Here is a 22,711-nt window from a genome sequence, read left to right on the forward strand (position 1 = left end):
GCCTGGCAGGGCCAAAGGCAAAATCAAGGCTCTGATGGGCGAGGCTGGCTTTCCAGGGAGGGGTCCCAATTAAGAAGTGGGCGGGTGGGGATCTAGACCAAACCACAGCGTCGATTTAACATGATGCCACTGACCTATTTTCCAGTGGGCAAGCACAGAGGAGATGCCCACAGCGCCCACATGGCTCCAGAGAGGGACACGAGCCTGTTGTCCCCACACGCCCTCAGCAGGTTTCCGATACCGTCCCAAAGACCTGTTCTCCAGCACTTCCCAAACCTTGTTGTAGCTATTCGAGCACTGCTTTGTCCCCGACCTCCACTGTAAATGTGACTAACTGCAACTGTAGAATCCATGTCCACTCACCTTTCTCTTGCTTCTGCAGGGCTTTCCTGGGCCTCCTGGACCAAAGGTGAGTCACTGAGTGGGTGGAAGAGTTCCTTGCAGAAGGAGGGGGAGGCGGTGCTGACGGGTGCTGAGTAAGGAGCTGAGAGGGATCTCAGCTGAGAGATGGATCACGCTCGGCTCGCTTCCAAAACTACCTGCCTCTTGGGAAGGGATTGGGTCCTGCTTTTGTGTACTCAGCCGAGCAAGTCCTATGGCTGGTGTGGAAGGTGCAGTTCCCACCTCTAAAAAGCTTATAGTCTAGTTGCAAACTCAAGATTGATGCCCAAGACACTGTCACAACATCCTAATGAAAGAGCATTACTTAAGGGGTCAGAACAGGAAGGGACCTTGGGGGTCACCTAGTCTTTTGTGAAACCCTATCTGGAAGCCCATCATGTCAAACGGACTCTCCCTTTGAAACTGGGGACCCTCAGGCTCTGGGGACAAGCAGTTAGAAGCCCAACCATTTTACAAATGTGGAAGCTGAGGGCTCCGGGGCAAAGTGACTGGTCTAGGTTGACAGGGAATGGGTGGTAGAACCAAAACCGAAACTCAGGTCTCCTGGCAAGTTGAGCCTTCCCACCATCCCTCTGCTTCTGCAAGACAGAGTCATTTTCTGAAGAGTAGAACCGCTTCTGCTATTGTTCCAGGGATGGCTGGTGGTGGAGGTCAGGAGGGATTTAGTCACAGGGAGGAAGAGGGGTGGGAATGTGAGGGGAACCGTGCACGCTGAAGTTTGGCATTGGGAAAACTCTCCTAACGGTCTTCTCTTTGTTCCCCCAGGGAGACCCAGGGATCCAGGGCTACCATGGCCGGAAGGTAAGAAGGAGGGGGAAGGAATGCCCCCACTCCCCCAGTAGTAACCCAAGTTTGGCCTCACCACAGTGCATACAGGGTCTGAACTTGGTCGTCCACACACACTTTTGCACATACACTCACTCAGCATGAGCCTCATGATGCCTGTGAAGTTGGCTGGACAGGAGTTCTTGCCTCCACCTGGGGGAGAAGGAGGCTCAGGGGAGGGGGGGCCTTGGGCAAGTCAGTGGCTCAGCCAGACCTCCGACCCAGAAGAGTCTCTTCCAGCAATCTGGGTGGCCGTGTCTGGTCCGTGTCTGTACTGTTCTCGTTGCCCCCTGAGGGCCTGGTAAGTGAGAGCCAGGCAGAGCTCCTTGTTGAGCACGCTATGGGAAGTGGGAGTCGGTCCGAGCCCTGCTCTCTGCTAGATCGCAGGCCAGAGAGACAGGATTTCTGCACAAATAACCCTGGGGGAGGCAAACCGTGATAACTGCTACCGTCGCAAAACGCTGCGTGACTACAGGGGGTGAAGAGATTAATTCCCAGTTAGCAGGAGTTTGGGAAGTCTTCTGGAAGAAGACAGCCTATAAACTCGGTCCTGTTGAATAGGTAAGTGTATCAATTATCTATTGTAACAAACCATTCCAAACTTACGGACTTAAAATGACAATGTATTTCTCATGATTCTGTGACTGGCCATCTGGGAGTTCTGCTGGTCTCCCCTAGGCTCACTCATGTAGTCGTATATGATCACAGGTGGAAAGGCCAGAAGGGCCAAGACAGTCCATCCACGTGTTTGGTGGTTGATGCTGGCTGTGGGCTGGGTGCCTCTGTTCTCCACTCAGCCTCTCAGCCCCTGGTAGACTACATGGGTTTCCTTACAGCATGGCAGGCACAGGTCAGTGTTCAAAATGGGCAGGTCCCAGTACCCTTGTATTACATTTTCCGATGTCCTGTTGGCCAAAGCAAGTCACGTGGCCAAGTCATTTGAGTCAGTGGGGTTGGTGGAAGGAGACTCAGCCTCTACTTCTTGTGGGAAGCGTAGCAAAGTGTTTGTGGCCATTTTTAATTCACCACTGTGGTCCTCCAACTAGTAAATTTCAAAGGAAATGGCATTTTAGACAGGGAAACCGTTTGAGCCAAGGCCCATAGTTATACAGTAACTATGATAACATAAAAATAATCCTAATAAAAGTCATGACTTACTAAATGCCTACCATGTGCCAGGCTGTCTCAACGTGACCTGCCTTATTTCTGATCCTAAGACCACCTTATGAGGCTGGTACTATTCTTCTCCTATTCGCAAATAAGGAAACTGAGGCATGCCCACAGTCTTTTGGCTCATCGGTGACAGAGTAGGAATTCGAGTCCAGGCCTGGGTCCTTCCCATGGTACCACCTGCTGCAAGGGGCACATCTTACCCTCCAGACCATGCCTAGGAAGCCTCTAGAAACTTCCAGAAGAAAAGAGGCAGGAATGAGGGGAGAACGAGGAGGGGGGTGGGGATTTGGGAAAAGGAGGCATCACTCCAGAGAAGCACATTCCTCACACTCTGTAATCTCTGCAATCGGGCTGCTGCCATCACCACATTGTTTATGGGTGCTTGGTGGATGAAACGGCGAGACCAGAGAGATCTTTAATTAGTTCTGCATAAACTGAGAAGTTTGTATTGTGTCAGGAAGTGGAAATTATAGCCCCCGTGGTTGTCTCCATCCACTCACGCAGACTCACAAAATTTACTGCCTCCTGGTGCAGCACAGGGTCGGTTTTCCCATTAGAAGCCAAGCCAGCTATTTCAAGCTGCGAAGAAACTGCAGGGCCAATAGAGGTTTCCCTGGAGTCGTGGCAATGCCCACAACTGGCATCTGTACTGTGGCGGGTGTCTGCACACTCCCGCCAGTTGGAAGTCTGGTTCATCCAGAAAGGAGCTGGGGGTCTGTTGTCCTGAGGATGGAGAGGGCTCAGATTAGGGCTGCAGTGTCATGAGGATAGAGGGCCTGGTCCCATGAGTGTGGCAATTCTGGACTGAGACTGTGGGACAAATCAGTCAACCCTGGCTCCACTGAATTTGCAGAGAAAACCAGTATGGTCCTGGATTCTGCAGGGGCCGTGAGGCTGCTAGCTCCCTGTCACCGCCTCTCAGCGTTTCTGGAAGGCTCCTACTGCCTCTACTTCTACCAGCCTGTCCTTGAGTCTTTTCAGTAGGTGCTCCTACAGCCACTAGGTAGTCCAAGCACCCTCATCTCCGTTCTGGCCCTCATTCTGCTGGGACCCTTGTCCTGTCATCAACCACAACCTTCTCGTCCAACGGAGGCCAGAGGGTGTGCACTGGGGACTGATGGCCAGCAGCAGAGAATCTGCCCCCATGGACTTGGGGTCATTCCTCAAGATCAAGCAACTCTTAAGAGACTACAAGTGCCCTCCCCACTGGGGCAGTGGGCATCTTAATTCCAGCGATCACCATGTCCAGGCAGAAGTTTGCTTCCTGTCAGGACTCTGAGATGAAGAGACTGGTGCCCAAGGATAGGCACAGTGACACTTCACATCTCTGGTTTAGCCACAGTTCCATCATTTGGTGTCTTTCTCGGTCCTTACCATGGCTCAGCTCATTATCCCCTGTAGAGATACACTCAGAGAGGTTAATACTTAGCCCAAGGTTGCACAGCTGGTGAACGATCATGCTAGAATTAGAAGCTAGGTCTCAAGAATCCAAGCCTAGAGGCCAGCCTTTCTCGCCCTGGTGCAGAAGCGAATGTCTGCTCAGGAAGGGCTCACCCAGACTGGGCCAACTGTGTACAGACCACCATCCTATGTGGTTTTTCTGGGGGGTGGAGGGTTTTCCCCCAAGTGCCTTTCCTTTATCCATTAGTTCTCTCCTCTTCTCCTTCCTTCTCTGCTCCCTACTTGGAGTGAGGCACTGACATGAAGGGCCACCTGATTACAGGTGCTGAGATGAGTTTGCTCCCCACCCTGGGGAGGAACGAGTGCCTGTGGGTGGGAACACCAAGCAGGGATGGGGGCCATGTGGCTGCCTCTTGTGTTCAGGCTATAAGGGGACCCATGGGGTAACTGAGGGACCCTCCACATCTGCTTCAACTACTGTGTCCCGACAACTTGACACATATGCAGGGAGGCCTTTTTTCCAGTACCGGGTGGAATTTAACTCTCAGCAAAGATGTTTCTCAGCCCTGTGAAGTTTGCTAATGATTAGTTCTGTCTACCACCACTACCACCACCCCAGTAGCTGGACCTGGTCTGGCAGCCTCCTGAAGGCCAGCTGGACCAGCAGGGCAGACTTCTCCATCAGCCCATTAGGATCAAAGCCCAGTGTGGCCAATGGGCCCAGTGCTGCCCCAGCCCCACCTGGGGCCAGGTCCGCTGCCTAGACACCGCGAGCATTGTTGTATACCCATGTGGTACCTATTTGATCCAAATTTATGACATCGATCTACTTTACGTTGCAAGATGCAAAGTATGTTTAAAACATTACAACCTTGGCTCTCTTTCAAGAGAATTGATGAGTATCATCAGACCGTATGTGGATCACAAACCTGGTGAGAGCTTATCTCTAAGTACATCGGAACTGGTCCATCTGTCTCGGTGGAGTGGGGGGTGAGGGGGCGGCGTGCATTTGCCACATGTGGCGCAGTATGGGTGTTAAGCCTCCACTGAAGGACCATGGCTGAACACACATTCTCCTCCTGCAGGCTGTGGGCTGTGCATTTTCAGACCAGAGGGGCCAGGATGTGAGAGCCTTGTGGTAGAGCAGCTTATAACTGCAATCACTCCTGGAGGCTGCAGGGCTCCCCAGAAACAGAAACTTCCAGGAAAGGAGGTCCAATGGGCCCTACGGTCAGATGGCTTGGGTACTCGGATGAGGATGTGAGGAGCAGAAGCTTACCCATCGGCCCATCTCGGCCCTCATGCCTTGGCCATGCCAGCCCTTCTCCTCATCACTCTTCAGTCCTACAAAAGGGCATGATCATTCTGATCTGCCAGTCAGAGCAAGGGCCCATGTGGGTGGACACAATTCTGTAGAACAATAGCTGGTATTATTACATCTACCTTATGGGGCCTCTTCAACATGCCAGGCTGTGTGTTAGGCACTTTGCATGCATCATCTTACTGTAGGATCTTTATAACAACCCTGTGAAGTAGGTTTCATTATTATCCCCGATTGACAGATGAGCAAACTGTGGTTCATAGAGGTGAACCCCCAAAGGTCCACAGCTAGGAATCCAGGGCTGTCAGACTCCAAAGCCTTACTCTGAATGACTTTACTACCTGGGTCTTACGAGCCCAGGGGGACCTCATGATTTCTGGCCGTCCTTCCCCCCTTCTCCTCCACTAGGAGGAAAGAAGGTGGGAGTTGAACCATTCTTCTTGTGAGAAGAAGGTTATGTATGACTGCATTCAGGCCTTTCTCTGAGCCTGCCAGGCTTTCCATGAGCAGCATCTGGAGTGTCTAAGGCAGAGAATGTGGGGTACTTGGTGTATTTTAGTCACAGAACCAAGGAAGTGGAGTGTTTTGCCTATTGGCACTGATTCTACCCGAATGACTCCTGCAGGGAGTTGGCATGGTCCAGGGACTTCCGCTAAAGCCGGGACCTCCTTTCTTGGGAGTCCTTGTATCTGGGGAGCAATGTAGCCTTCAAGGGGAGTGACTGCAGTTATAAGCTGCTCAGCCCTCCACCACAGCCATGCCTGAAAGGTTCCTGCACCCCTCTGGCTCCCAGGGAACCTGAGCAACCCCAGATTTCTCTCTGGCCCGCATGCAGTAGAGCACTCAGTACAGATGGAAGCTGTAGACACAGAAGCCTTCTGGTATGGGGACAGCACTTTGTTTCAAAGCCACGAAATCCCAGTGGGGACAGCCAGACCATTTAAATTGAAGCAGATCAGGAAGCTGAATCATGGGCTCCAGATCCGAGGCTTCATGGGGGCTGACGGGACTCCCGCTTTGCCGGTCTGCAGCCGCCAGTCTGTGCTCTGTGGGCCCCATTTCTCCTGCACTCCAAAGTCCACAGATTAATTAGAGCTGACTTCTCTTTTTGGAAGTAACTACAAAATCAACCGATCTCAAATTGAGATTACAAGCCAGCCGCCCTTCCAAAGCCCTGACCTTCGATGGGGCGCCTGACCCCGGTAATTCCCCAGATCACTTCCTGCCGGCCCTAATTACCGGAGGACCTGGCATTTCCGTGGTTCCAGGCCTCTCCAGTCTGGAGCTGGCTAGGGCAGGGAACAGAGAACTCTGCTGCCTTTTTCCCGGAAAAGAGTCATGGAAACTAGTTAGTGGAAAGACCTTAGCCCTCCTCACCCAGCTTTTCCAGCCCAGGAAAGGGTCCTGGTCCAGGCCTGAGGCCTGAGCGCCTTCTGGCCTTTCCCCCAGCCCTCCGGTCCCCACACTCAGACAGGCCTTCCCCCTTCCCTGCAGAGAACAAAGAGTCTGTGTGTAGAGCTGCTTCAGCCCAGGCCTCCCCACCCAGAGCTGGGCTGTAAGCAGGAGCCTCACTTTAGGTAGGTCCATTCATCTCCCTGTGCGTCTCTGGCCTGACCTTTGCTTGGTTGGGGAGCTGACCTCGAAGCACCCGCCTTCTTCCAGACTACATCTTCTTGCCAAGTCCCTGCCCTGCTTGTTCAATAAACAGTAAATCACCAATTAAGAGGCCACTCCCACCAGGTGGGAATGCGGCCAGTTTCTCCCCCAAGGAGCTCATTTCTATCCTGTCATGTCGGTAAAGGATGGGTCCTCACACACCTGGAAGCTGGAACTAGCATAGAGAACCTATTGATGCTGTAGCGTATACACGTGCAAGGCCAGCTGGAGAGTCAGTGACATTGTAAAAGTTGGGGTTGGGATAGGCAGGCCCTCAAGGCCGTTCAGAGTAGCCCCCTCTCTATCCACCCACGCTCACCCAGAGCATTCGTAGCCACAATGACCGGAATCCACCCCTTCTGGGCCAGCAATCAGGCGTTGGTCCTTGGCACCAAGGTTAAAGAGCCAGCGTCCCGGGTGGTGAGCCAGCCTAGCCTGAAGGTCACAAGCCTGGTTCCACAGCAGCCTGTGCCATCCATGCTCCTTGCACCTGGGGCAAGGCCCTTCGTAATGCTCTGGCACCCACTTCCCCAATGGCAAGATGGCCCAGATCAAGTGGCTGAGAACAACCAGGGGAGCCTCTGGGGTCCCCACTGAGAAGACATGAGAAGGCGAAGGTAGAGGGGATAAACTGGGGCTCTCGGGCTTTGACAGACTATGAGAGCTCCCTCCACACCTAAGACGAAGACATTAGTGAGTTAGTGCAGGGGTCCCCAACGCCCGGTACCGGTCCGTGGCCCGTTAGGAACTGGACCAAGCAAGCGAAGCTTCATCTGTATTTGCAGCCGCTCCCCAGCACTAGCATCACCGCCTCAGCTCCACCTCAGATCATCGGGCATTAGATTCTCATAGGAGCACCGGTCCCTGGTGCCAAAAAGGTTGGGGACCACTGAGTCAGTGGATCTAAATTCAGCCCAGTTCCAAACTTAAACCTTTTAAACAGGAACACTTTTAAGAAGAAAAACGGGAAAGAAGGAGCCTCTAGATAAGCTCTCACAAAGGCATGCCATGAGGAAGAGCTCTATGAGCAATCAGCATCCTCCTTTAGCAGTAGCTGCCAGAACACACCACCCTTGCTCCCTGTAAATGAGTACGCTTGCCCACAGCCACCGTGGGATCCTTGACAATGACTCTCACCCCTCTCTCACCTCACCCTCTGTCCAGGAATCAATACTTTCTGGTGTAGGACTAGCCCAGTCTCCAGTTCAGAGGTCAGGCTGGGGCAAGCCCATGGAGACAAGCCTTGGAGAAAGGAGATTGATGAGAGTGGACTGAGCCTGCAGGGTGGGGTCAGCAGGGGCACCCTGCTTCCTGCCCAGCAAAGGACTGGGAGTGAGGGAGGCCCTGAGATGGGGATCAAGGGAGCTTGGGTCATTTGCAGAATTAAGAAACTTGACCCAGCGGGGGAGGGAAAGGGCAAAGGTCAGCCACGCTAACAAGGAGGGCTTCCTCCTTAGGAGGCTCCAAGGGGCCCAGACTTCCCTGGAGAGCGTGACTGTGTCTTTATATACAAGTCAACATGGGCTGAAACCCAATTAGCCGGAAACCCTCACTCCCAGGTTCTGTTCTGCCTGGCTTCTGTGGAGATTGGAGACAGAAGCCCAGATACAAGCTGAGCAGACCCCACCCTCCTCCCTGCTGAAGCATCAGCAGCTGTCCCTTGGGGGCAGAAGGAGGGAAAAGCAGACAGACACACACAACACACACACACACTCTCCCTCTCTCTCTCTCTCTCTCTCTCTCTCAGTCTCTCTCTCTCTCTCTCCCTAGAGCTGCAGTTTTACCCAGAGCTAAACTCCACCACAGAGCCTTGTTCTAGAACTGCCAGCAAACCCAGTGTCACCTCCCCAACCATGTCCTCTCTCCTGCCTAAAGGCCTCACATAAGCAGAGTTAGGGGTGGATTGAGAAAGACAGAGGAACAGGGGTGGGTAGGATGTATCTAGTCTAATCTCACTTTGCAAGAGAGAATCCTGGAGGGAAAGTGGCTTAACCTAAGTCACACAGCCAGCCTTTCCTGACTCCCAGTCAGCTTCCGGAGTTGAGAAAAGGAGGCAGGAGCATTGAGGGAAAGACAGGGGAAGGGAAGAGTAGGTCAAATAAGAAATCCCTAAATAGTCAGGGACGTCCAAGCTGACCTCCCACCTGTACCCCCACCGCAGGAGATTCTGTCTGGTGTCCTCGGGGTTGAGTCAACCCAGCTGGGCAGGTTGGCACGTTAGCAGGAGATCCTAGTCCACCACAGGAAAAAGTGACAGGAGTACTCAGCTGGTGCTCCTGAGGAGGGGGCTTTGAGGTCTGCAGGAGCAGCAGTTACCAGACTTCTGACAAGGTCCTGGGGCGCCCTCTGCTGACCACCTAGAGACTTGTGCTTGCAAGCAGAGCCTTGCCCAACTTTTCTCTCTGGGTGCCTGTGATTAAAGACCCAGTCCCAGGCTGAGCTGCTCTCACATGCTAACCCCTTTCACTCCAAGGGCCCTCCAGCAGAGAGAGGCGTTGTCCTGCTTCCATCCTGCAGAGGGTGTTTAATGGAAGCAGATGGAACATCAGCCCATCTGATGCCAGGGTTGGCCTGCAGAAACGGGTACCTGGGCTTTGGCAGACTGAAGACATGAGTTCAAATCCCTTGGCACTTGTACTTGGACTCTCTGGGCCACAGTTTGTTCACCTGTGAAACAGAAAAAACATCCACTCCCACATCGAAGGGGATTCTTGGAGATTGACTAGAAAAATGTAAAGTTCCTAGCCCAGTGCCAGACTCATGGCGGGTGCAGTAAATGGCCATGCCTTTCTCTGTTCTTTCCCTTAACCCAGGGATTACCCAGAATTTAGTGGCTCGGGCAGACCCAGGGCACTGGCTTGTCTGCTGTGGTCACTTCCCGATTCCAGCTCTACCAACCCCTGACAGGGGTCTGGGTGGATCAGGACGAGGAAGGGCTTCTGTGTCAGAGCTAACGATTCTGGGCCTTTTGTAGAATTCAGAGACTTGGCCCAAAGAAGGTGGAGGCGAACCATCTCAGGCGGACATGAATTTGTGCGTACAGGTTATAAATGCGCAGTGGTCCCTGCTGCACTCAAGAACCAGCATCAGGTCTGGGGCACCCCAGAAGACTTCACAGAGGAGATAGTGTTTGACCCAAGCCCCTTACAATGAATAGGGTGTTCGGCTGAAGAAACAGCAGAAAGACATAGAATCATGAAAATGGGTGGTATTTTCAGGGAAACGGATAATAGGTGTCAGGATGTCAGGTGATGAGGCTGGGAAGGAAGCAGGGGTGGGAAGCCATGCTCAGGAGCCTGGCCCGTGTTCTATGGTTAATGCCTGGCAGTGGCTGTTTTGAAGTAGGGAGTGTTATTGTCCAGCCTGTGTACTGTGTACTGTGTACTGTGTACTGGATGCCAGTGTGGAGGCCGATCTGGAGAAGAGATGTTGGAGTAGCTCTAGCCTGGGTAAGCAGAAAGGTGGACCAAGACTGCCTGTAAGATGGCAGAGAAGGGATGAGGACAGCTGAAAAGATAGAGGACAGGTTCCCCTTCTGCCTGTGGGAGTCACAGCATATCCTGAGGCCAAAGCACTCAAGCTTGAGAGGGGAAGCTGGGCCAGAAGCAGGGTCTGTCAGGGTTCAATACTGTCATCCTCAGCGCTAGCCTTCCCATGCAGGAAGCTGCAGCGAGCTGACAGTTGTCACCTGTAGCTGCACAATATTCTTGGCCCCAGCTAGGGTTTCATTTGAGGTTCAATTCACAGAGACAGGAACTGCCCTCCTTACTCCCCTGAGCCCCTCAACCCCAACACAGCAGATTAGTCTGGATTCTCCTACTCTTGGCTCCCATTGGTCACTGGCTGTCATCTCCAAGCCCATCTCCTCCTAGTACGCCCTTCCACGGATGGAAGAGTATAGTCTTGTCCTTCCTGAGCTCAGCCCCCTCCCATTTGGGATGTTCACGGGGAGGTGAGAGAGGCTGAAAAAAACGGCAGGACACTGCTGGTATGATAGAGCACACCTCGTGATATACCAGAGAAGCGACGGCTCTCCTGGTGCCTCTGGGCAGGTTCCAGGCAACACCCTGATCCATCCACGGTCACCCATCACCCAAAGTACAGGGGGAGCCTCTGCCACAGGGGGCCAAGGCCCACCTGCCCTCGAGAACAGTTAGAGGAACCTAGGAGGAGAAGGAGTCTCAGCGGAGGAGGAGAGGTGTTGCTGGCCTAGCCTGCTGCAGTGAAAATGGGGCAAGAAATACTAGGCGGGGAGGGAGGAGGGTGCGCAGTAGGTAAGTGGCCAGCAGGCGTTCCTACCCGCCGCAGCACTGAGTTCCAGGCCCACCGGGCCTCTGGCTGGCGATAGGTCTCCAACAACTCATCCTGCCCCCAACTCCCTCAGGACTCGGGCTCCCCTGGCAGGCCTTCTCCGTGGGGGCCTTTTCTTCACTGTGATCTGTGACTTGGACCCCTCTACGAGTTCACATAGCTGAGAGAAGTAGCCCTCGGTGGCTGCCAGAGACGGCAGGCCTTTAAAGCGCATTGTGAGCCAGATAGCTGTCCCAAGCTTCCAGACCAACCATTCTCGCTGACATCCTTGCAGGCCCTGCTTCGAGGGCCGAAGCCTTGGGGCCCCGAGTCTGGTCGTCTTCTCATGGTTTCTCTTGTTTCTTCCTTCAGGGAGAACGGGGCATGCCAGGGATGCCGGGCAAACAGGGAGCAAAGGTACCTGCCCCTCACCCCACTCCAGGCAGCCCCCTACCCATCCCCGACTTCCCTCCCAAGCTCTGGGGACACCTTAGAGGCCCAGCTCCTCCTCCTTCTCACGTCCCTGTCCCTTCGTCCCTGTCCCTTCGTTTGGCTCATGAACCGTCACTCACCAGTGCCCTCCTGACACTGTGCCAAGCCTCCTCCTGGGCATCTTTAGGTCATAAAAACTTCTCAGGTAACCCCAGTTCTGTGCAGTCCTGAGACCCATGTGGGGAGTAGGGACTCTCTAAAACTCACCTCCACTTGGATTTACTAAGCAGTGTGCTTGGCAGGCTATTCACTTCAAAAGTAGGTGGTCTTGGGCTGATGTGGAAATGGGGTCCACTGCCAGCTGCTCCCTAGTCCATGAAGGCATAGGTCCAGAGAGCATCCTGTAAGGAGAATCCTGCTGACACTCGGTTGGACTATACATGGTGACATCAGCCATCTACTCTCTCCCCTTCCCCGAGGCTCTCCCTTCTTTTTCACCTCCCCTTCCATCTCCTCCTTCTCTCCTGCCCCAGTGAAGCCCTCCCTGCCCTCCTCTCCACCCCAGGGATGCCCCTATATAGCTCACCCATGGGCATCCTGCCACGGTGCCTACTGTGTCCCCCTAGAGGGCCTGGGAACTGAGCAGGTAGGTAGGAAGCCTGAGGAACCCAGCTGTGCTGCACAGAGCCTCTTCCTCAGGGCCCACTTTCCCCATGCCGAGCTCAACAACCCATCTTTCCCATGAGTCCGTGCGGCAGGTAGAAGTGAGCAGTCCACCTTTGCATCTCCCCAAGGGGAGGCTGAGGGCTGGCCACTTCCTCCGTGCTTCTCCTGACTGCAGAAAGTCTCTATGCCTTTTCTTCTCTCTGCCAGGGAGCTCCTGGAATCGCCGTGGCTGGGATGAAGGTCAGTGGAATGCTGTGACTAAACCCTGAGAAGCAGGCTGGGAAAGATGGAGTTCAGTGGGACAGCCACTGGCCCAGGAGCGGGCAGACAGGATTGGGAAACATTTTGTTAAAGCAACATTTTTGCCAGATGCACAACTTGAACAACCCATGTTTGAACCTTGCAGGGAAGTAGCAAAGGGGTACCAGCCTCAGCTACAGGACTCACCCTCCTGCCGATGTGCAAGGGAGCCAACGCTTTCCTTCACACTCTGGAATTCGGCAGCTACATACTTACAAAACCTCGGGGAGAAGAGCAGGACTCCTGCTCCTGAACCCCAGCCTAACAGCCCTTCTGGTTGGCAGGCAGATGGGTGGGGACACCAGAGCAGCACACATACTCGATGTGGCTCTTTTGACAGGTCCACATACAGGGGGCACCGTGTAGAAAGCAAATGCCCATTCCATCCTCCCCTCCTCCTGGGGTGCCTCAGCTGAAACCCACACCTACCACACCCATCACCTAGGAGAAAAATAAGGAATGGTACAGAAGGCCGGCCTTCTTTGACCAGGAGACCTGAGCTGGCCAGGTGTTTCACTTACCTCCAGAGTAGCTTTGCTCATTTGTTCCTGCTCATGAGCTCTTTCTCTCTCTCTCTGTCTCTCTCTCTCTCTCTTCTCTCTCTCTCTCTTTCTCTCTCTCTCTCTCTGTCTCTCTCTGTCTCTCTCTCTCTCTCTCTCTCTCTGTCTCTCTCTGTCTCTCTCTCTTCATCATTTCTTTACCTGAGTCTTCTTTTTTTCCACACAGGGTGAGCCGGGGACCCCAGGAACCAAGGTACTGATACTAAGGGAACATTCTGGGCTGCATGGAGCATCAGGTTTCAGGTGGATGTGGGAGGGACTGCTGTTGCTTTGCTCTGGGTCCCCTTGAGGCTGACTAGGCAGAGGACCGCCTGCAAGGGTGGGGCCTGCTTGTCAGGAATGCATGGCAAATGCCTCCCACCTCCCTGAATCCTGGACTGGATAGCTTGGCCAGTTTACCTGCACACCAGCTCCAGTAGACAGTAACTGTTAACCCAGCGCCAGCCACGTGGGTACCTGCCCCTCTTGTCTAGTTCATTAAAAAATGTAACATGATAAAAAGTTTCCATGGTCAAATATGTTTGAGAAACATGGGGTTAAAAATATTACACAGGCTTTTTTATTGCAGGCCTTCTCAGAGCCTTTAATATGCTAAACGTACTTTGAGAAGCTCTAAAAAGGTAATATCTTGTGAAGCATTTTCAAACTTTTTTGACCAGGCATCCTTTTTTAAGAGGAACATCTTATGGGACTGGTATTCTGGAAACGCTTGTCCGTGATCACTGTCCATTATACCCCTCACCACCAGCCCTCATCCTCTTATAAGTAATTTTCTCTTCTTACCCCAAAAGGAGACCCAGCAGCAGCAGGGAAGCCAGGGCCCCCAGGTTTTCCAGGAAGCGGGCAGAGGGTAGAATAGTGTGTCTTTGAGCATGTGCCCCCTTCGTCCTGGCCTCCCCTGGCCCCCCGCTCGCTGCCCCACCCCATAGCCATCATGCTGCCTGCAGTGTGCTATAGACCATTGCGTCCCAGGAACAGGGAGTCTGGGACAGCCTGGGAAAGCTTCAGAAATTCCCACTCGAGAGCCCTCCCTCCCTCCCAGGAGGAAAGCCCAACAGAAGGAAGGAAGGCCCTCCATCCTCTGTCCTCACTCCCCTAGGACTGCTGTAGGACAGCACTGCATCCTTTCCCTTCAGACCCAGCCTGTTTCAGGGCACATGCCAGGCTAAGGCACAACCCAGGCACAGCCCAGCAAAGCAGGGCCTGCTGGGGCCCCAAGATTCACTGTCCTCCCGTCACCTGGGCCTTTACCCAACCTCCTCCCTTTTATTGGCAAGCTTCAGGCCACTATGTCGTTCAGCTTCTACCCAAGGGCAGGTGGCAAGGGAACGGACCCCCCCGTCCCCCTTCCAAGACTTGGTGTGGTTTCTTTTGTGACTTCAGCCGGAAAGGTCATTAAGATCTCCGAGCGAATTATGACCCAAGACCCTCAATTTATATTATTACATATGCGAACTGCCAACTGTCAAGCTATGGAGAGTGGAGCTTCTTGTGCTGACCTGGCGGGGCGCTTTTGGGGGTGCTCCCCTGATGCAGGACGCCCCGTGAATGCAAAGTGAAGTCTTGTTGGAGTAGAAGGTGAAGCATCAGGAGACCTATGTGCTAGACCAGCTCTGCCACTGACACAGGGAGGGGTTATTCAGTCACGGAGCTTCTTCACTGGCACTGAGGGTGGGCCCTGAGATTCACGGCGTGGGGAAGAGAGTTCTTCAGGAGTGGAAGAAGCTGCTTAGGGAGGGGTGTTAGTTTGCTAGGGTTGCCCTATAAAGGACCACAAACTGTGTGGCTTAAACAGCAGACGTTTATTGTCCCACAGTCTGGAGGCCGGTAGTCTGAGATGACGGCGTCAGCAGGGTTGGTTCCTTCTGCGGGCTGTGAAGGGTAACCTATTGCGGGCCCGTCTCCTAGTTTCTGGCAGTTTGCTGCCATCCTTGCTATTCCTTTGCTCGTGGCAGCATCACCCCAATCTCTGCCTTCATCTTCACGTGGTGTTCTCCCATATGCCAGTCTGTGTCCAAGTTTCCCCTTTTTATAGGAACACTAGTCATATTGGGTTAGGGGCCAAACCAACTCCAGTATGACCTCATAACATAGCAGTTAATTATACCTCCAATGACCCTATTTCCAAATACAGTGACATTCTGAGATATTGGGAGTTAGGACTTCAACATACAAATTTGGGGGCGTGGGCAAGCTTCTCAAAATATTCCTCCAAAGAGAAGTTCTGGTTAGTCTTCCCTAGAGGCAGGGAGGAGGGGTCGGAAAGCGCCCCCTTGGAGACCAGGGGACTTCAATTGCTAGACATTACAAACATGAAAAGAGCATAGTGGTTAAAAGGAAGGGCATCCCCAACTACTGGCATTCCAAACTGCTCGCCTCTCCTCAGGAGACCCCAAAAAGGACTAAATGTTCTCGGCTTCTCTCCCCCTGTGAGCAATGAGGGCCCAGCCCACATGGGGATGAGAGAACAATGATGCAGCCTGTCACCAGTGTGAAGTGGCCCAAGGAAGGAGTTTGGCCCAGATGTGAGTTCTTCAGGAAGTGGAGTCCTTTAGAAAAGAGCCCACGGACAGTCAGAAAGGCAGGAGAGAGGGAAGCCAAGGTCCGACACTGGCAGGGTGTTGCCTTCACCGACGTCCTGGAGAATAGTCTCTAACCCTATACTGTCTGCATTTCCTCCACAGGGGGATAAGGGGGCTGCAGGCTCCCCTGGGCTACTCGGCCTCCTGGGGCAGAAGGTGGGTATCGAGGGGCTCTGAATGGCAGGTACTGTGTAGAGATCTTGGTGGCCATTCCCACCCACATCCCTGGCCCTGCACATCCACACGAACCTAGCATTCGAAGTGCTTCTCCTTGATTGGGGAGAAAGTAGCTGGAACACAGCCAAATTGTTTCAGAGAAGGGAAATATGGGGTACCATACAAGAGGCCCTGACTGATCAAAATATGCCCAGATTTAAAGAATTCTATAACTACGACCTGGTCAAATTTCTTTACACCAGCTCTGCAAATGTGCTCAATGCTACACGAGCTCCATGAGATGTTCCATTTAAAAAATAAATGACTAGATGTCAAATACATTTGGGGAGACTTGTATAAGGTAGGCCCCCTTGGAGAGTCATAGGGCACCTTAACATGTCAGAACTGAGCACCCTGCAGTGAAGGAGCCTGCAAAGCTTCACTTCATTCTGCCTTTCCTAACATTGTTTGTCTACTGGACCCTATTTTTTCACATTTCAAATAATTCCAGTCCCCTAGAGAGGAGTCCATGGAACACACCTGGAGAAACACTGTTCTAGACCCAGATCCTGACGGGTTTCTTGTTTTATCTCTAAACCTGTTCCCCTTCAATAGCCAGCTCCATTCCCTCCTCACATCCCATGGCTGGATCAGATCAGGCTGGGCTTCTGAAGGCCTCTGGTCCCCAGCTATCCTGGTGCCCACAGGCCCTTAATGCCTACTTCTTCCACCACCCCCCACCACACGCCCCACATTCAGCCTGGGCTGAGGGCCAGTCAACTGCCTCCACTCCTTTGAACTGTGAGGAGAGAAAGTCAGGGATCAACCACCTCCCTCCAGAGCTGGGTGGACCCAGGGATGGTAACTCTACTTTCTACCACCAGGGAGAGAAAGGAGATGCTGGCAACTCCATTGGAGGAGGCAGAGGGGAGCCTGGTCCACCAGGGCTCCCAGGGCCCCCAGGGCCAAAGGTGAGTCTTGCCCTGGGAGCAGTGCTCAAGGTTGATGTTTGCCTGTGTCCTTATCCTCAGCCCATTCCTGGGGACTCTGTGTCCCGGGTACCTTGCCTTCTCTAGTCTTCTGCTCCAGATGTGTGGTTTTTCCAGTGGATCCTGGAAAGGTCATTTGGTCTGAGCTCTAGCTTCCAAACAGTGACTGTTTGATCATCCAGGAGAGATGTACCCCCAGGGCAGATGGGTGGTTCCATCGATTGAAATAACTATGGTGTAACTGAGTCAGGGACCAACGGCTGCAGGGCCTTAGGATAGCCAGAAAGGCCCCTCCTCTAGGCTCTGCATAGGTGGAAGGTCAGTGAGCTGCTGGGCCCCGCCCGGTGCTTGCACACGGCAGGGAGAAGGGGAGCGGTGGCAGTGGAGGCAGGGAGAAGGGGAGCGGTGGCAGTGGAGACGGCTGCAGATGGGACTGCCCACACCTTCTTGCTCTGGGCGGAGACTGCAGTGCTAAGATGTGAGTTTCCCAAAGCAGACGCCTCCTGCATTGCTTGGTTTATTTCAGTGCACAGGGAAACAAGGGAGTCTCTTTCTCCGCTTATAAGGAAAAGATTAATTACATGATCAATGGCAATACACACATTTATTCTACTGACATTTATCAAGGTCCTGCTGTGGGTGGGCCTTGCATGAGCAGTGGGACTGCAGAGAACCTACCCTGGGCTGGCCCACAATCTAACAGGACAAACAAACACACGGTCCACAGGACTATAGTGTAAGGAGCCAAAGGAAACCCACAGACAGGCATGGTGTAGTGGCAGGAGGGGTCTCAGTCTTCCCCTTCCCCGTGCCCCGTGCCCATCTTACTGTAGCAGGAATGGAAGCCCCCTGGCATGGGCACCAGCTTTGCCAAAGGTGCCTGCCACCCGGGCTCCCAAACATCCCCAGCATTGGAGTTTTTCCCTCTGACCCACAGGGCACGGATACCTGGCATGTTTTGGGCCTTAGTTTGAGGTCGAAGAAATCTGGTCACTATTGTCCCTGTGCCCTGTGACAAAAGAAAGAGAAAGCTAGAAGACTGTTCTCAAAATCATGTCCTGCTTTCTGGTCCATATAAATGCTTAAAAAGTGACATGTTTGGAATGGGCCTCCTCCTACCTCCCCTGTCCCTCCTGTCCTAGGCATCCTGGAACGCTCCCCACCCCTCAACTCCCCTCCACACACACACAGGCCCAGGGCCTTCGCCCTCCCCTGGGTCTCCCAGGCAGGACAAAGTGTGTCCTTGAAAGTGTTCTGGGCTCAAAATGGCCCACCAGGGGCTGCTGGCAGTCCACGGTTGGGGGCCAGGACAGAACTGGGCATGTGTGTGTGTAAGCTGAAAACTGAGGAGGGCCTGGCTAGGGGTAGGGAAGGGGAGGGAGCGGGGTGGACACTGGCAAGTGGCGCAGAACTCAGAAAAGGAAGGGAGTAGGAAGGAGGGCTGCCAGGAGGAGGTGAGATGCAGGCTGGGCCTAAGCATGTATAGGAGTCAGATAGGTGGAACGGATGAGTTAGTAGAAGCCAACAGAGAAAGAGAAAGAGGCCCAAAGACACTTAATACTCAGAACATCAACAGCAGGACCATCTTTTTCCCCCTTGAGCAGCTGTCCAAGCTGCCTTGCATGACCTCATCCCATCTCTCCTCTTCCCCAGGGAGAAGCTGGTGTTGATGGCCAGGCCGGCCCCCCAGGACAGCAGGGAGACAAGGTATGGAGGCCACCAGATCTGAATGCAGCAGGATAAGAGTCAGTTTGGGAGTTCAAGCCTCCGCTCAGAGATGAGCAGTCTTAGCCATCCCTGCGGCTGGACCCGCAGGGCACAAGGCTGAGGTGTCACGACTCCTGCCTGCTGTCTCTCCACGGAGACAGCAGTCATGGGAAGGCTGGCCCAGGGACAGGATGCTTGGGCTGGGGGTGACCCAGAGGCCCTGCTCTGTTAGCTTTTAAGCCACTGGTAGACCTACACTTTTCTCAGCTACTCTCTATGGAAGGGTTGGGTGGGTGCTGCTACATGCCTCACAGGAGCATGATAAACTGAAATACTGTGGAGCAGGGTGGTAAAGGGGCAGGTGACCTGCAGGTGGCAGTGGCTAAATGTTCCATGAGCTGGCCAATTGCAGGGTCATCAGAAGTTGAGTTATATTAAAGAGTTTGTTTTTCCTCAATTTTTACTTTCTATTTTATTTTTGTAAATTGTCTTCAATGTTAGCATCATCACAGAACAATTGGAACTGTAGTTTGTTTTCACAATTGATGCTACTGCTTCATTTATTCGCCATCATTCTGTCCTGTTTCCAACAGGAACAAATGCCCTCACTTCACCAGCTCGGGAGGCTGGGTGCTCCTAATGCATTCTATCCCCATTCCTTCCATGTTTCATCCCACAGTTTGGGTCTTTTACAAGCAGAGGGGCCCCTAAAAGAACCGCATGGGCCCTTCATGGCAAATATTGACCCAGGCAATTGGGCAAAAGTTTCTGAGCCCTAGCTACCTAAGCAGAATGAAATAAAGAGAAGCAAAAGGCCTGTTTCCTGATCCCAAGGAGGTGGCTGACTTAAGGGGCTGGGGAGAGGTGGCCAGACAGATACAGGTGGAGTCACTACCAACTAATGTAGGATAGAAAGAATATCCTTAAGTACAAAGCTGGAGGGAGCTGGACGGGAGCGAGGAGACCTGGCAGAGGCCTCCTGATAGAGTGAAGCCTGCACTTCAGTGCACGGGGAGCTCTGCGTCCTCCTGGCCTGAGCTCGGATAAGCCTCCTGGCCTCTCCATGGCCCCTAACGCATGGTCCACCAAGGGACATCAGGTTCTCTCATACCCAGCTTTATCCCCATTTTACTCCAATTTTGTCGTGCAATAGGGAGAGCCTGGAGCAACTGGAGAACAGGGACCAGCTGGCCCCAAGGTATGTACATGTCTCACCCACAGTTACACAGCACAGTATTGCACCTCCCTGGGGTCACAGAGTGACGCAGCTAGCCCTTAAGGTCTTGAAGGGAAGAGAGGGGAAGAGCATGCTGGCCCCTGATAGGAGGCGTTGCAGCCATGACTGGACTCAGTCTTCTCCAGGTCAGTCTGGTCCAGCATTCTCACATGGAGTCGAACTCCGGGGCATCCTCTGAGAGCAGGTGGAATCCCCTGACAGGCTCCCCATCTTGCTGCTCTGGAGCCACCTGCGTGTAGCCGGGGCGGACAGTGTTGGCTACAGTCATGTTTGATAGATAACAGGAAGCAGTTGTCAGGTCCCCCTGGCCCAGGCCCTGGGTTGAGATCTCATTTTTCTTATAGGGCTCCAAGGGAGAACCAGGGAAAGGAGAGATGGTGGATTACAATGCAAACATCAACGAGGCTCTCCAGGTGAGCGGGGTTCGGCCCAGAGACCTGCGATCTAGACGTGCTTCTGGGCCTCCAGACTCTGCACCAAGGCCCTGAGAAGGGAGCCTGCAATACATGGATTAATGTCCTTGAGGCCTGGCCATTGGGCAGGGCTTCCAGGAGAGTCACTCCCTCGTTTTCTCTCCTTTGGCCTCCCACTGTGCAGCCTCCAGGCAAATGGAGGCCCTCTTTTGGCATCTAGGTAGCCTGGCTCTCGATCTGGGCCTGTCCGGCTCCGGGTAACTGAGAGCCATAACTGGAGCATCCTGGCACCCCACAGGGTGTCAGCCCATCCAGGGTTCTAGAACCCCATTTCTTCAGTACACACACTCCCCTTTCACATGGTAGCGTCTGTCTTCCTGTTACACATCTCCTTTTTGTGTCAATTTTATCGTATTTCAAGTTCATATGGTATCCACCCTTTAAAGCAGGGTTTCTTAGCCTCAGCATAGTTGATATTTGGGGTTAGATAATCTTTGGGTTGGGGTTTTGGGGAACACTGTCCGTTATGTTGTAGAAAGTTGAGCAGCATGTCTAGTCTTTACCCACCAGATGCCACTAACACCCCACATCCAGTTATGACAACTAAAATATGTCTCCGGACATTGCCGAATGTCCCCAGGGAGGCCGAATCACCCCAGGTTGAGAATCGCTCCTTTAAAGGAAATTTGCTGTGTGAATCCATTTACAAGGTGTGCAATTCTTTTTAATGCCAACAATCGTTGGTCTAATTATTTTTTGAGTGATTCCATATTTCGCTATGCTGCGTCTACTTGTTTAAGGGGTGGTACGTTGAAATCTAGGTTCTGGAGGAAGAGGGAAGAGCAAAGGAGGGTCCCAGTCAGCGTCTAGAAAGAATAGGAGATGCTGCTTCCTCTTTGGCGAAGTGAAAGCAAGTTTGCAGCCCATTCGAGGGCTCGTCTGAGTCCATTGTAGGGCAGCCTCAGAGCAGCATTAGGTGAAATATGGGATGTTCTTTGTCCAGTGATTACAACCTCTGGGAGAAGTTGGGGTGGCATGGGGCTGGGAGGCACAGAGCCCACCTGAGAGGGTCTGCCTGCACTGTGCTCCCTGGAGGCGCTCAGCTCCCACTTTTTATGACTGGGCCAAGGGGGCTGACAGATGACTCTTGACTTGCTCTTCACCTGATCGCATGGTATTGATTTTTCAGGAGATCCGGACGCTGGCCTTGATCGTAAGTCTTCCTCCTCTCTCACTTTCCCCGGGCACCAGGCTGGGGCTTCGGGGAGGGCAGCCTGGAAGCAAGGCTTGCGAGACTTGCCTCCAGAAGGGAGACGGTGGGCTTTCTGGGGTAGGGCTGACTCTGCAGCGCTAGGGCACATGGCGATCCAAGCCTGAGCACAGGGTCTCAGGAGCTGCCCCCACCCTGGGTCATGGCTGTCTGCTGAAGTGGCTCTTCACCAGTTCAGCGGTGTACTCCCATGACAGTATAAATGCTGGGTTCTTGGTACGGCTGTGTCAAGGAAATAGTGGGGGACGTTTTTATGTTCCTCATTTTTCTCAACCTTCAGCTGATAAAGTGCATAATCCTAAAAAATCAGTAGCAACCCTCTACATTTCCCCCTTCGCTAGAAATCGATTCCATTAACTACACCTGGAAACCAGTGAATTCCAAGCCTATTTTGCATACACGCGCTTATCGGTAACAGCCCTCAGTGAATACGTGTAGTTAAAATACTACCACCACATTGAACTTCCAGGTGGAGAGGGGTGAGACCACAAAGTTCTCAAACTACTAGCATTTCATTTCACTTAATGTGTTTTGTGACCATGTGCCACACAACACAGGGATGACAGAGACCCAGATTCAGGCACCAGTCATAAGATGCTCCAGTCCCAGAAACTGGGGTTAACCACATGATTCTGGAATCAATGAGCTTCATTTGGAAGCATTAAAATGTATTATTTAAAATAGCTTAAGTATATAAAAGAAGCAAAACTCTCCTGGAAACACTTTTTTTTTTTTTCTTTTAAAATCAACACTGAGGTATAATTTACATACAACAAAATGTACCCCTTTAGGTGAAGAGTTTGCTAAGTTTTGACAAACACATATACCCATGCATCCACCACTCCCAATCACTCCAAAAATTTCCTTTGTGGGCCTGAGGAGTCGATCTCACACCTACTCCCAAGTCCCAAACTACCACTGATCTGCTTTCTGTCACCATAGATTCGATGTGTCTTTTCTAGAGTTTCCTATGAATGGAGCCACACAGTGTGTAGTCCTCTGCATCTGGCTTTCTTTGCTCAGCACAGTGTGTCTGGGTTTCATCCATGGCTGGTTTCCATCCTGGGTTCTTTTTTCACCGCTGAGCGCCGTACCATTGTATGGAGGTACCAGACCTTCCTTCACCTGTTGATGGACATTTGGATTGTTTTCTGGAGATATTTTTAAGTCACTGTCAGGGAAGGTCAGATTTGTCTCCTTGGGACCCTGGAGCCCCCAGCGGTGCCTTAAGGAGAGAGGAGGGAGAGGCTGTGGGGCATGGCTCTAGGGTCCCCGCCATCCTCTGTAACCCAGACACGCTCAGTGCTTATCTACTTTACATTGTGGAGTCC

At 52.8% G+C, this 22,711-nt stretch overlaps 1 protein-coding gene across 11 annotated transcripts in view; it reads left to right on the forward strand.

Annotated features, from left to right (window-relative positions):
* Positions 1 to 22,711, forward strand: part of COL13A1 (collagen type XIII alpha 1 chain) — a 141,655-nt gene that overhangs the window by 91,232 nt on the left and 27,712 nt on the right. For 10 of the 11 annotated variants that reach the window (XM_039872000.1, XM_039872003.1, XM_039871995.1 and 7 more), the window contains 11 exons: positions 383 to 409; positions 1,168 to 1,203; positions 11,441 to 11,485; positions 12,374 to 12,406; positions 13,193 to 13,219; positions 15,711 to 15,764; positions 16,649 to 16,735; positions 18,407 to 18,460; positions 19,614 to 19,658; positions 20,042 to 20,110; positions 21,300 to 21,323. In XM_039872000.1, the coding sequence (XP_039727934.1) occupies positions 383 to 409; positions 1,168 to 1,203; positions 11,441 to 11,485; positions 12,374 to 12,406; positions 13,193 to 13,219; positions 15,711 to 15,764; positions 16,649 to 16,735; positions 18,407 to 18,460; positions 19,614 to 19,658; positions 20,042 to 20,110; positions 21,300 to 21,323 (501 nt within the window). The remainder of the gene's footprint in view (positions 1 to 382; positions 410 to 1,167; positions 1,204 to 11,440; positions 11,486 to 12,373; positions 12,407 to 13,192; positions 13,220 to 15,710; positions 15,765 to 16,648; positions 16,736 to 18,406; positions 18,461 to 19,613; positions 19,659 to 20,041; positions 20,111 to 21,299; positions 21,324 to 22,711) is intronic. The other variant, XM_039872004.1, reaches the window with a different exon arrangement.

Source organism: Pteropus medius, unplaced genomic scaffold (genome assembly GCF_902729225.1).
Source record: "Pteropus medius unplaced genomic scaffold, Ma_sr-lr_union100, whole genome shotgun sequence".
NCBI classification, from domain to species: Eukaryota; Metazoa; Chordata; class Mammalia; order Chiroptera; family Pteropodidae; genus Pteropus; species Pteropus medius.